The sequence below is a fragment of the Lutra lutra genome, chromosome 2 (genome assembly GCF_902655055.1).
Source record: "Lutra lutra chromosome 2, mLutLut1.2, whole genome shotgun sequence".
NCBI lineage: Eukaryota > Metazoa > Chordata > Mammalia > Carnivora > Mustelidae > Lutra > Lutra lutra.
The window spans coordinates 63,985,708-63,998,344 of NC_062279.1; the positions used below are offsets into that span (position 1 = coordinate 63,985,708).

Below are 12,637 nucleotides of genomic sequence, written 5' to 3' on the forward strand. Positions count from 1 at the left end.
GCAATGTAGAGAGAAAGTGCATCTTAATTTCTTTGTGGCTTCCTTACAAAGAGCACACAGTAAATACAAGGCACGATAGTCTTATTAATCTCCCCTGTTGCAAGTCTTTAAAATCTGGGCCAATTATATATTTCTTACTATGCATTCAGACCAAAATTTTTAAAAAACACTGGTTTGGGTTTAGCTCTTTCTTGAATTTACAAGTTTTTTTAAATTTTCTTTGCCAAAGTAGACCAGGAAAAATGCTGTCTCCTACAGATTTTACTTCATCCCTAACTTTTACTCTCTTAGATTTAGCGTATAGCTTAAATTCTTAATTGAAGTCTGCATTCTCAAAACACAAAACCCAAGGAGTTTCAGAAGTATAGTATTTAAGAGAAGCAGGCTTCAAATTTACAGGTAACCATAACCCTCAGTCTTTAATGGCAGCCGAATTTCTGATGTATCCCAATTAAGAAGTTTGGACTTAAAAAAACCAAGATGCCTTAAAAATTAAAAGTTTTGCTCTACTTACTGGCATAGGATAATGAAGATGGGACTCAGATCCCTTATCATTATAGCTACAGAATGCAGACTAGAGTATTGAGCAAAACTGAAACCACTGTGAAGTATAACTAAGCAATAAAAACAAACTGCCAATTTGGAAAATCAGTGACAACCTTTTTGAGAAAGGAAGTCTGCAGCAATATCTCCGTAATAATGCTCCTCTTTAAGATCTTTTAAATATACTTTATTAATCAATTTTTAAAAATACTTGACCATTACAAGGAATTAAATCTTTATACCCCCATTTTATCATTACAATTCCACTACTAATTCAGACCAGAATTGTGTACTTGCTGCTCTACCTGGACAGTTTTTTCATTAGAAAACTGCTCTTCATTGCTTTACTGTGATGCTGACACTGCTTTTGTGGTGCTGGACACTGAGTACTAATTCCTCTCCCATTTCCACCTGGATAGGATTCTCTAAAACAACTGCTGCTTGTTTCCAGTGGGAGGCTTCACCGGAAGTATCCAACCTAATCTCGTCATCAAGGTACATATGATACCAAAAGGGAATGGCAGTCACTTGTCCAGATTTACAAATGTGTACCTATGAAAATTAAGAAATCATGAAAATTTTATCAGAGTAAGTAGAGTAGACCTGGATAAGTAAGTATGTTTTTTTAGTCAATTTTAGCTCCAAATTTTATAAAGATTTAATCACCCAATTCAAATTAATACCAATCTACTATATTCACTAGTATTTACCCAAGCTCATTTTTAGATATTGTTTAGAAAAAAACATGGCATTTAAATTGTCAAAGAAAGTGGCAAATACTATTTTGTGTACATTAAGTATTACCTAGCTTAAGACAATTCTAAATATGAAAAAAATAATCATTTTGTATTACCTTCACTTCTCTGTTAGAGGTGTTCAAATATGGAGTCATTAAATCTAGTCTTAACAGTTCCACTGGCTTGCTTAAAGGTATACAGGGCAATGAGGACAGATCCAAAAATACGCGTATAGGTACCTAAAGAAAATACAAATTTTTCACTTTTATTCAATTATTTTTGTGGCCATGTACCCTCTAGTGCTTACTTCATACTTGCATCAGTAGGATATAATGCTTTATACATCTAATACCTCATTTAATTCCCAGTTTTGTAAGGATGAACGAACCAAGGCTTAGTCAGGTTAAATACTTTCAATTATCTACAGATCTTGTCTTGGATGAACACAAATTTTTACTAAAGCGAAATAGCTCCAAAAATTTTAAACCCAGGATGTGCTTATGTGTGAAAGATGAACTAATAAGCAAATAGTACAACTATTTGAGAAAATATGCCAAATTCAACCAAATAATTAATAGTGGATTTCACTCGGAAAATAAAGTTTATTTGTATAAAGCAATGGTTCTCAGCTTTGGCTGCCAAGTTAAAATCACCTGAAGAGGTTTTAAAAGCCCCCAACTGCTCAGGCCACATCTCCAATCAATCTGGAGTTGGGATCCAGGTATCAGTAGTTCTGGAAGTTCAGTCAAGGTTGAGAGCCACCACTATAATGTGTTCCATCAATTTTAGTATCAGTGGAACATTCCTACTAGCAACTTTTAGCCTCTTCATTTGAAATAAAAAGGGAACCTGGTTTTTGTTTTTGTTTTTTAATTTATTTGACAGAGATCACAGGTAGGCAGAGAGACAGGAAGGAAAGCAGGCTCCTTGCTGAGCAGAAAGCCCGACGCGGGGCTCTATCCCAGGACTCTGAGATCATGACCTGCGCCGAAAGCAAAGGCTTTAACCCACTGAGCCACCCAGGGGCCCCCGGGAACCTGTTTTGAAAGTACCCTCTTGGGGCGCCTGGGTGGCTCAGTGGGTTAAGCCTTTGCCTTCGGCTCAGGTCATGATCCCAGGGTCCAGGGATCGAGCCCCGCATCGGGCTCTCTGCTCAGCAGGGAGCCTGCTTCCTCCTCTCTCTCTGCCTGCCTCTCTGCCTGCTTGTGATCTCTCTCTGTCAAATAAATAAATAAAATCTTTAAAAAAAAAAAAAAGAAAGAAAGAAAGAAAGTACCCTCTTTCCTTTTGAGTAAAATATTAGAGCAACTGTGCATGGTGAAGCAGTGGACACAGATCTATCAACCTCTCCCCCTCAGCATCCTTGAAGGCATCCAACCTTACCTGCCATAACAACACAGCAGTTCCATGCCATTTCCAGGACTCATTGTCCTTTATCCTCGTTTGTATCAATCACCAGAAGAAGCTCTAGATTCCTGTTACCTCTCATCACATGCCCTCTAACCCTCATAGTCCATCCTCACTCCTGTTTCTCAACCTAGCCTCCTGGCCACTCCTGGTATCTGTGCTAATTCTTACATTTCCCATCTAAAGCTCATCATTTCATGAATTCTCATGAATTCAGTTCTTTCTACATAGCCCCAAGGTGATTCACTCGGGCTTTAAATATCATCTACCAATTCTTTTTTTTTCATCTATCAAATTTAAGTACCAAATTTTATTTCTAGCCTCAATCTTTCTCTGAATTATTATCCTACTGTTCAATGATCCCACAAATGCATGAACACAACCTGATCCTCATGCTATTTTCCCCATTTCAGTAGATGATAACTATTCTTCCAGGTGCTTTCATACCCCACATCCTATCTACCACAACCTACCTTCCAATGTCTCTATAATCACAACACTTGGCACCACCTCCACACTCCTACCACTTCTTCTAGTCTAAGTCACTATCACCTCTCACCTGGATTACTACCGTAATACCTTCGCCTGCTCTCACAAGTGGTTTACTTCTAACACAGCAACCACAATAACTTTCAAAACAAGATACACGGTGTCATTCCTCTGTTCAATACCTGACATGTGTCTCCCACCCTTTTCAGAGTAAAAGTCTTCATAAGACCAAAAGGCTGTAGCAGATCTGGCTCCTAATACTTTTCTGTCTGCATCTTTTACCTGACCTGCTGTTTCTGAACACTCCAGTCATGCTCTTGCCGCAGGCCACTGCACTTTTTGGTCCTTTAACTTGTTTATGGTTTGCTTCCTTATTTCTTCAGTTCCCTGCTTAAATATCGCTTACCCAGGAGTCCTTTCCTTAGTCATCACCTATATAAAATAGTTTATCACATACCCCCATTCCCTATCTCATAACCTGCTTTATGTTCATAGCACTTTTAACCACCATCATTCTAATCTTTTTACTAGTTTATTATCTATCTCTTGTTTGTCAATCTGAACAGCTCCATGAGTGCAGGAACTTATCTCTTAGATTCACAGCTATATTCCCAAAACCTAAAGTAGCACAAATATGCTACACATTTGTTGAATGAATAAATTTCCGTTATTTTCTGTACAGTCCTCTTTTTGATTTCACTTTCCATGGTTTCAGTTACTAGTAGTCAACCAAGGTCCAGAAGCAGAGGATCCTGACAAACTGTCAAGTCAATAGTAACCTAACACTTACATCATTTCCCTCACATGATCTCATTAGGATACTAATGAGAGGATACGAGAGGCATTTTATCATCCCACGTCATCACAGAAGGGTGAATATGGTACAATAAGCTATTCTGAAAGAGACCACATCCCTGTAAGCTTTATTACAGTACATTATAATTCTTCTATTTTTAGTTATTATCTCTTACTCTACCTAATTTATAAACTAAACTGTATCATAGGTATGTTTAGGAAAAAAACAGTATAGATAGGTTCAGTACTATCTGGTGGTTTTCAATGTGGGTCTTGGAAAGTATCCTCCATTAGATAAGGGAGGACTACTGTGTAGTTTTTCTTTTTTTTTTTAACACCTCTCATTTTGTTTCATTGGTTCACTCAGTTGTCTATGTAACAGATAATTCTCATATTAGAAGAGAGGAGACAATATCACCTAAGAAAATGAGTAAGTGGACCAGGAAATGTAAAACTACCAGGCAACCTGCCTCTTGAGATGAGTAGTCACAAGCGGAAGAGAGACCAAAGTCTGCATATTCAGCTGCAGGGCTACTGGTGTAGAGAAGGCAGAAAGCTGGATTTAACCAAGGTAGGATTTTCCTAGTACAAAAACTAAAGAGAAGGGATATATGAAAAGTATATAGACCATGGAATACACACTCTTAAGGAAGGGAGGAAATACAGTGAAATGATGGCAGGATCAAAATATCATAGATTCTGATGGAATCAAAGAATTATAGACACCAAAATCAAGAGGGAATAAGCTAGAAAGGAGATAGTGGTATTTCTGAACCACACAAACAACCAAAACTTCTTTTTTTTTTTTAATTGATTTATTTTTTAGTAATCTCTATGCCCTACATGTAGACTCTAGAGATTAGGAGTCATACACTCCTCCAACCGAAATAGCCAGGTGCTCCTAAACTTGTCTTCTGATAAGTATATTCTCCTTATTAAACTCTCCAAAATCTGAGATTAAACAAACACCTAAATCTCAGCCAGCCGTAGGAAAAAAAGCATTTTCTCAAAAAACTTATATTTGCTGAGCAAGTACTATTCACAGATCTAAATGTATATTCAAAGCCTTACTATGTATAGCCATTAGATAAAAATTTTAAATGTCACTTCTTTAAATATGTATCTACTTCCCAAAATTCTGCTTTGGCTTACATATCAGTATTCCACCTACTTCCTACCTCTGTCTTCAACCCCAAACCTCTTCCCTTAGACACTCTACCCACTCACACGATTTTAACTCCCAAATTTGTATTCTGAGGCTAATGCCTCTGCCAGCACTAAATCTTGGGTCCTTGTTTCCCTAATAACAACTAACCCCTTTGCCTTGAGCTCCAGTTTCCTAGGTTTCTGCATTCTTGCTCACAGCAGTCTGACTGTCTAGACATTAGCTGCTTACATCTATCACCTGCTAACCTGAGGTTTCAATATAATTAAGGGTTCATGTTTAGAATGCCAGTCTTTCTCTGGCTGCTTCTGTTTTAGACAAGAAGCACCCTTTTTCCTAAGACTAAATCTAGGACCCTATTTTTCACTTGTAACAATGGTTCAGAGGAATATCTGTAGCCTTTTGTCAGTAGAAACAACAGACTTCCTTGGCTATTCTAATCTCTAGGTTGATTTTCACTCATAAATTCCTTTGCTCTGGGACACTGATTACCATCCGAATCCAGCTAAACACACTGTCTCAATAAAACTACAGAGAAAGATAAGGTAGATGGGGGTAACAGCCACCTGGCTGAACTTCTAAACACTTACCTGAAATTGATTAATAAAAGGTGCTATATTTAATCCAAGAGTACGTTCTGTTCCTTGAACAGCACTCTCTTCTACCAGTGTCTGTGATTCCACAAGCAACCCGAACATCAGCACATACTGAGGAAAGATCTTGCCTCCAGATTGTAGCAAACACCTAGAGAAGGAAAAATATTTTAAAAAGCGTCTTGATTCCTTACATTTTATAAATGCCAATAACTAAATCAGAATGAATTGGTGGGCTACAGATTGTACATAATCTAATAGACTTTATGTTATTGGCTGGTAGTTCAGAGTGGCTGGTAGTTCAGTAAACCACTGAAAATAATTTCCCAAAAAGTCAAAGTGGCCACTGATCCATGAAAGAGAAAAACCACCAGCTGGCTGGATGGATAGGTCTTTAGATTTAGGAAGATCATCAACTGATATTAAAACTAGTGATTGAAAGTCTTATTAGGAAAAAGATATTACAAAGTCTCAAAGTATTGCCCATCCCCCAAATGACATACTCATTACAAAGGGAAATATAGCATTTATTGTGGAAAAACTTGATAGATACAACTTAAACCAACTGATCTAAATTATTACATCAACAATAATGGAATAAAGCAATACTATGTGCCTCGTAATGTGACAAGACTTGGGTAAGATTCCTCTCTAAAATGAATAATCCAAAAAAATAAAAAATAAAAAATAAATAAAATAAAATGAATAATCCAAACCTAATTAAAAACAAAAAAATGGGGCGCCTGGGTGGCTCAGTGGGTTAAAGCCTCTGCCTTCAGCTCAGGTCATGATCCCAGAGTCCTGGGATCGAGCCCCACACCGGGCTCTCTGCTCAGCAGTGAGCCTGCTTCCTCCTTTCTCTCTCTCTGCCTGCCTCTCTGCCTACTTGTGATCTCTATCTGTCAAATAAATAAATAAATAAATCTTTTTTTTTAAAAATGAGGAACATTCTAAAAAATAAATGGCCTACACTCTACAAAACCGTTTATGTCATGAAAAACTTAGGAACTGTTACAGAATTAAGGAGACTAAAGAGACAGGACAATTAAATGCTGTATGTGATCCTCAACTGGATTCTGAACCAGAAACAAAAAAAAGCTATAATGGATACTACTGCAACAAATGGTGAAATCTGAGAAGGACTGTACACTAGACATAGGTATTGTGGCCATCCTTCCTGATTTTGACAACTGCATGATGGTTATATAAATGAATATCCTTGTTCTTAGAAATATACACCAAAGTATTTAGGGGTAAGAGAACGTGATATCTGGAACTTATTCTAAATAGTTCAGAGAGGGGGCGCCTGGGTGGTTCAGTGGGTTGAAGCCTCTGCCTTCGGCTCAGGTCATGACCTTGGGGTGCTAGGATCGAGCCCCGCGTCGGGCTCTCTGCTCCCTGCTCTCTCTCTGCCTGCTTGTGATCTCTGTCAAATAAATAATTAAAATCTTTTAAAAAATATTAAATAGTTCAGAGAGAATAATAAAGCAAATGTGGCAAAAGAGTAACAATTTGTGCATCTGGCTATAAGGTGTATGTTAAAAATTCTTTTTTGCTGCTGTTGTTAAAAGTTCTTTGTTATTCTTTAACTTCTCTGTAAGCCTGAAATTATTTCAAAACAAAAAGTTAAACACTGAAAGAAAAAAATGTAATTTAAAATCAAAATGTTCTAGTAAAGGACGTTAGGAAGAGTATTAGTAAAGGGTTAACAAAACCCATTCTCCTCCTACAACTGATCTTGGGTTCACCTTTTGATTCCCTGGAAACCCCATAAAGGAAGAATATCAGCCATCTTAGTGTGATCAGCAACACTGTTTAGGACAAAGATTTTTTTAATTGCCTCTTAGTAGGTAGAATGCATCTAGACTGAGAGAACCATGAACAAACTATAAGCACCTGATGGGAAGCTGTATCATCTTTTGGCTTCCCTCAGGGTGGTTATCTTGCAACCAAGTTTCCCTATTGCTACACCTACAGGAGGTATTAGTTCCTATGTGAAGTTTAGGGCTCTTAAACCAAGGCAGCTCCCATGTCCACCTATACAGTCTTACTTCCTCACCCCTCAGCTGTGAGAAGCATGAGGCAGTAAGTGGGTCTTCTACTACCATCAAATGAAGCAATTGGGAGAATACTTTAAAGGACTTTCAACCAAGTCATTATTTTCATTTGCCACATTTACAGTCACACATTAAATCCCTCATTTTTACTGAATATTCTAAGCTGGTTTCCACCTGAACTTCTAGGACAGGCTATTTATAGACAAATGGACTTCATATTATCATATGTATCTTTCATAGTAAATTTTTCCTCTTAAGTACACAGGATTAGTAAGGATCTGTTTATAATAACACAAGGATAAGGTCTGGTTTTGCCAAGACATTTATCCTACAAGTTACTAAAATTTTATGCTATGTAGTTTCCCTGAATGGGTCATTAAAATCTTGACAAACTTCTATAAAACACCCATTCCTCAAAACCACTTTGGCATTTCTGCTCTTAAATTAGCTTCAAATCATTAATTCTTCTGTCTTTTACTAAACTGATTCTCTCAACCATTTAAAAATACTGTATCTAAAACCAGAATGGCAAACTATAACAAGACATGACAACTAAATGCAATGCAGGACCCTTGATTAGAACCTAGATTGGGAATAAGAAAAAGGAATATAGGATATTACTGGGACAGCAGGGGAAATTTTAATATAGACTATATATTAAACAATAGCATTTTATCAATGCTAAGTTTCCTGAGTGTGATTTTATTGTGATATGTGGGGAGGGAAGCCTTTGTTCTAAGGAGACACACACTAAATGTTAAAGTAAGAGTGAAAGTTATAAAGACAAAACAGCAGTCTTGTTTTCACTGTTGCAATTTTTCTTAAGAGCAGTTGGTAGCTTTACATAAGTTGTTTCCCACTATTATAACACAGAACACATTGTCTGCTAAATTGTTTTTATAACTTTTAAAAAATCCTTTAAAGGTTCCATTTAAATAAAATGTGACTGACTGAAAGCGTTCCCACTAAGATCAGAAATAAGACAAGGATACCCACTTTCACTACCTCCATTCAACATAGTCTCTGGAAGTCCTAAAGGAAGCAATCAGGCAAGAAAAATGAAGGTCATTGAAACTAAAAATGAAGAAGTAAAATTATCTCTGCTCATAGACAACATTATCATATATTTAGAAGCTCCTAAAGATTCCACACAAAAATGTTACAACTAATAAATTCAGCAAAGTTGCAGGATATAAAATCAACACACACAAATTAGTTGTATTTCTAAAACTAGCACGAACAATCCAAAAAAGGAAATTAAGAAAACAATCCCACTTATAATAGCATCAACTTAACCAAGCAGGTTAAAGAGTTACAGGCTGAAAACTACAGACATTGCTAGAAAGCACAAATAGGAGCAAATGCACAGCTTAGTCAGTTTAGCATCTGCCTTCGACTCAAGTCATGATTCTGGGGTCCTGGGATTGAGCCCCGTGTCAGACCCCCTGCTCAGTTAGGAGTCTGCTTGTCCTTCTCCTTCTGTGCCCCCCCATCCCACCTCCCCACTCCTGCGCATACATGCACTCCCTCTTTCTCACATAAATAAATAGAATTTTTTTTTTTTTAAGTCGTGAATAAACTGAAAGATATCCCACATTCAGGGACTGGAAGAAAATATTGTTAAAATGTAAATACTACTCAAAGTGAACTCTACAGATTTCATGTAATCCCTATCAAATCCCAACAGCATTTTTTACCGAAACAGAAAAATCGCCATCCTAAAATTCATATGGAATTTCAAGGGATCCAGAATAGTCAAAACAATCTTGAAAAAAACAAAAACAAAGTTGGAGGTTTTACACTTACCAATTTCAAAACTTATTATAAAGTACAGGGAAAATGACCATATAAGCAAAATGGTGAATAGGAAGCCTCCAACTCACCTCTCCCCAGAGACACTTAACAAAAACACACAGACTAAACTGTTTCTGAGATATCTAGAAACCAGTTAGGAGGTTCCTATACCCCAGGCCAGTGCACAGCCAGAAAGAACAACATGGAAAATGGTAGGAAAATGTATCACATTTACTTGCCATAGTCCCTTCCCCAAGCACATACAGCATAGTACAATCAAGAGAGAACTCCAAATTCCCTGCTTCTTGTTGGGAAGAAAAAAGATATATGCTCCAAAAAAATGTTGGAGCATATATCCAACATTCTGACTTTGGGTGGGGGGCTGTCCAAGGTACTAGTTTCTCTCTTGCATGAACCTAAGCAGTGACCAAAAAATGGGAGTCGGTTGGGATCTCTGATAGACAAAGGACATCACTTGGCTTGGTTAAGGAGCATGGGTGTGCAGTACCACAGAGAGACATTAGGGTGAGCTCTAGTACCATGACTTGCCATAGCACCAAGGAAGCTGCAATACTGAAGTCGGAATTATGATTCAACCACACCCCTAGATATATATGAAAAGAATTGAAAGCAGACTCTCAGAGAGATATATGAACACTCATGTTCACGCACCATTATTGACTGTAGCTAAAAGACAGAATAACTCAAATGTCCATCAACAGATGAATGGCTAATGAAACGGGCATCTTCATACAGTGGAATATTAGGCAGTTTTAAAAAAAGGAGGAAGTCCTGCTACCTGTTACAACATGGATGTACCTTAAGGATATTATGGTAAGTGAAATATACCAGTTACATAAGACAAATACCATATGATTCTACATATGAAGTATCTAAAGTACTCAAAAAAATAGAAACAGAAATTGGAAAGGTGGGTGCCACGGGCTTGCCAGCAAGGAGAATTAGTGTTTTGTACTTATAGTTTTAGTTTTCAAGGATGAAAAAGTTCTACAGATCTGTTGTACAATAATGTGAATAAACCTTAGTACTACTAAACTGTATGCTTAAAAATGGTTATGATTTTTAAACATTTTTAATGGTCAATCATTAAATGATTTTTAATGGTTATGATGGTTTTATGATTTTTCCACCTAGGAATGCCTCGGTGGCTCCGTCAATTAAGTATCTGCCTTTGGTTCAGGTCCTGGGATTAAGCCTCCTGCATCTGGTTCCCTGCTCAGTGGGGAGTCTGCTTTTCCCTCTTCCTCTGCCCCCCTACCATGTTCTCTCTAATGAATAAATAAAATATTGTTTTAAAATGGTTAAGATGGGGATGCCTGGGTGGCTCAGTTGGTTAAGCAGCTGCCTTCGGCTCAGGTCATGATCCCAGAGTCCTGGGATCGAGTCCCACATCGGGTTCCTTGCTCGGCAGGGAGCCTGCTTCTCCCTCTGCCTCTGCCTGCCACTCTGTTTGCCTGTGCTCACTCTCTCTTCCTCTCTCTCTCTGATAAATAAATAAAAAAATCTTTAAAAAAAAAATAAATAAAAATAAAATGGTTAAGATGATAAATTTAATGTTGTTTTTTTTACCACCACGACAAAAAAAAAGGCTTAGCTGCTTAAAAACACACTTATTATAAAGCTTATTATAAAGAATAGGATGGTAGTGGCATAAAGACCAGATATGTAGATCAATGAAATGGAACTAAAGACTTCAGAAATAAATTTTTACATACATGGTAAAACGGTTTTTGCCAAGGCTGTCAAGACCATTCAACGTGAGGGGCCCCTGGGTGGCTCAGTCGGTTAAGCGACTGCCTTTGGCTCAGGTCATGATCCCAGGCCCCTGGGATGGAGCCCCACATCCGGCTCCCTGCTCGGTGGAGAGCCTGCTTCTCCTTCTCCCTGCCTGCCCCTCTGCTTACTTGTGCCCTCGTTCTCGCTCTCTCTGTCAAATAAATAAATAAAATCTTAAAAAAAAAAAAAAAAGACTATTCAATGTGGAATGGATGTCTTTTCTACTAATATGATAACCATACGCAAAAGACTGAAGCTGGGCCCTAACTGTATGCCATATACAAAAATTAAATCAAAATGGATCAAAGATCTAAATATAAGACCTAAAACTATAAACACCCTTAAAAGAAAACATAAGAGAATAGCTTTAGACCATAGCATTTGACAATAATTTCTTGGAAATGACACCAAAAACAGGCAACAAAAGTAAAACAAAAAACAAAGTGGACTGTATCAAAAAATTAAATTTCTGCATATCAAAAGATACTCTCAATAAAGTAAAAAGGCAACCAACCCACAGAATGGGAGAAAATATTTGTCAATTATCTGATAAGAGATTAATATCCAGATACACAGAAAATTCCTAAAACTCAATTAAAAAAAAAACATCTGACTCAAAAATTGACAAAGAACCTTTAGAGACATTTTTCCAAAGAAGATATACAAATGGCCAATAGGCACTCAGATCTGAGCAGCACAACTAAAGAACTTTGAAGCTTAGTTGAATTTGCTTTCAATATTAAATATGGGGTCAATTTTTGCCTCCACCAACCAACACTGAAGGGAAAATACCTTGGAGAGAAAACTGTATTATAAAATAAAGATTTTAAGACCTAAGAGTGGGACTTGTTTATAAGAAGCACTTTGCTCTACCAATATACCATCAAATGTGTACTATATGTTTCTTAAAGGTATTTTTTAACATTTTATTTATTTATTTATTTGAGAGATAGAAACAAAGATAATGACAGAGACAGCTAGAGAGAGCATGAGATGGAAGAAGAGGGAGAAGCCAGCTCCCCACTGAGCAAGGAGCCCGACCTGGAACTCGATCCCAGAACCCCGGGATCATGACCTGAGTCAAAGGCAGACACTTTACTGACTGAGCCAACCAGGTGCCCCATTTAAGATATTTCTTATATCATAAAGATGAGATTTGATTTTTTCCTTATTTACCCTGAATATCTTTTCTGTTCTTACAAACCTCTACTTAATTCTCTATACTATATACAGGCAGTCCAATCCCAAAGCAGGCTCTCT

At 37.3% G+C, this 12,637-nt stretch overlaps 1 protein-coding gene across 1 annotated transcript in view; it reads right to left on the reverse strand.

Moving 5' to 3' along the window:
• Positions 1 to 708: 708 nt before the first annotated feature.
• Positions 709 to 12,637, reverse strand: part of PRMT9 (protein arginine methyltransferase 9) — a 37,062-nt gene continuing 25,133 nt past the window's right edge. Inside the window, exons 10-12 of the mRNA XM_047717600.1 lie at positions 5,727 to 5,880; positions 1,397 to 1,519; positions 709 to 1,095 (exon numbers count right to left, since the gene is read on the reverse strand). Of these exons, the coding sequence (XP_047573556.1) occupies positions 880 to 1,095; positions 1,397 to 1,519; positions 5,727 to 5,880 (493 nt within the window). The 3' untranslated portion in view covers positions 709 to 879. The remainder of the gene's footprint in view (positions 1,096 to 1,396; positions 1,520 to 5,726; positions 5,881 to 12,637) is intronic.